Source organism: Pygoscelis adeliae, unplaced genomic scaffold (genome assembly GCF_000699105.1).
Source record: "Pygoscelis adeliae isolate BGI_AS28 unplaced genomic scaffold, ASM69910v1 Scaffold383, whole genome shotgun sequence".
Taxonomy (NCBI): Eukaryota; Metazoa; Chordata; class Aves; order Sphenisciformes; family Spheniscidae; genus Pygoscelis; species Pygoscelis adeliae.
In genome coordinates this window covers 2,069,757-2,070,126 of record NW_008824592.1, presented here as the reverse complement: position 1 = coordinate 2,070,126, position 370 = coordinate 2,069,757, and the positions used below count along the sequence as shown (strand labels likewise).

General features: G+C 40.5%; 1 protein-coding gene across 1 annotated transcript in view; it reads right to left on the bottom strand.

The window, feature by feature from the left end:
* The window catches only part of LOC103915455 (matrix metalloproteinase-27-like), a 7,482-nt gene extending 7,439 nt beyond the window's left edge, over positions 1-43 (bottom strand). Inside the window, 2 exon segments of the mRNA XM_009322277.1 lie at position 1; positions 4-43. The exon segment at position 1 is cut by the window's left edge and continues 49 nt beyond it. Coding sequence (XP_009320552.1) covers position 1; positions 4-43 — 41 coding nt within the window.
* Positions 44-370: the final 327 nt, after the last annotated feature.

Here is a 370-nt window from a genome sequence, read left to right as displayed (position 1 = left end):
AAACAGCTGCACACGTTAAAAGCAGAAGTGAAAGATCCTTCATTCTTACTCTCGTGTCTGTCCTGGTAGGAGAGCAGTCTGCTTTCTGCTCCGTGTGCATTCTCTCTCACATCCCAGTTCATATGGTTATGGGGTGCTTTGTAGAGTCAGCTGTAGACTGACTCAGAGTTTATCATGCTCTGATTACCTCCACACATGCTATAACACTCTGCTGGCTGACACAATAAAACTTAACTAAACCCATCTGATTTCACAGACATCTGAAGTCAGTTAGTATTTGAATACTCCTAAGCTTCTTGGCTACCATTTCAAAACTGGCACTCAATTTTAGTTATTTTACACTGAATTTCAACGAACCTTAGTAATTTCA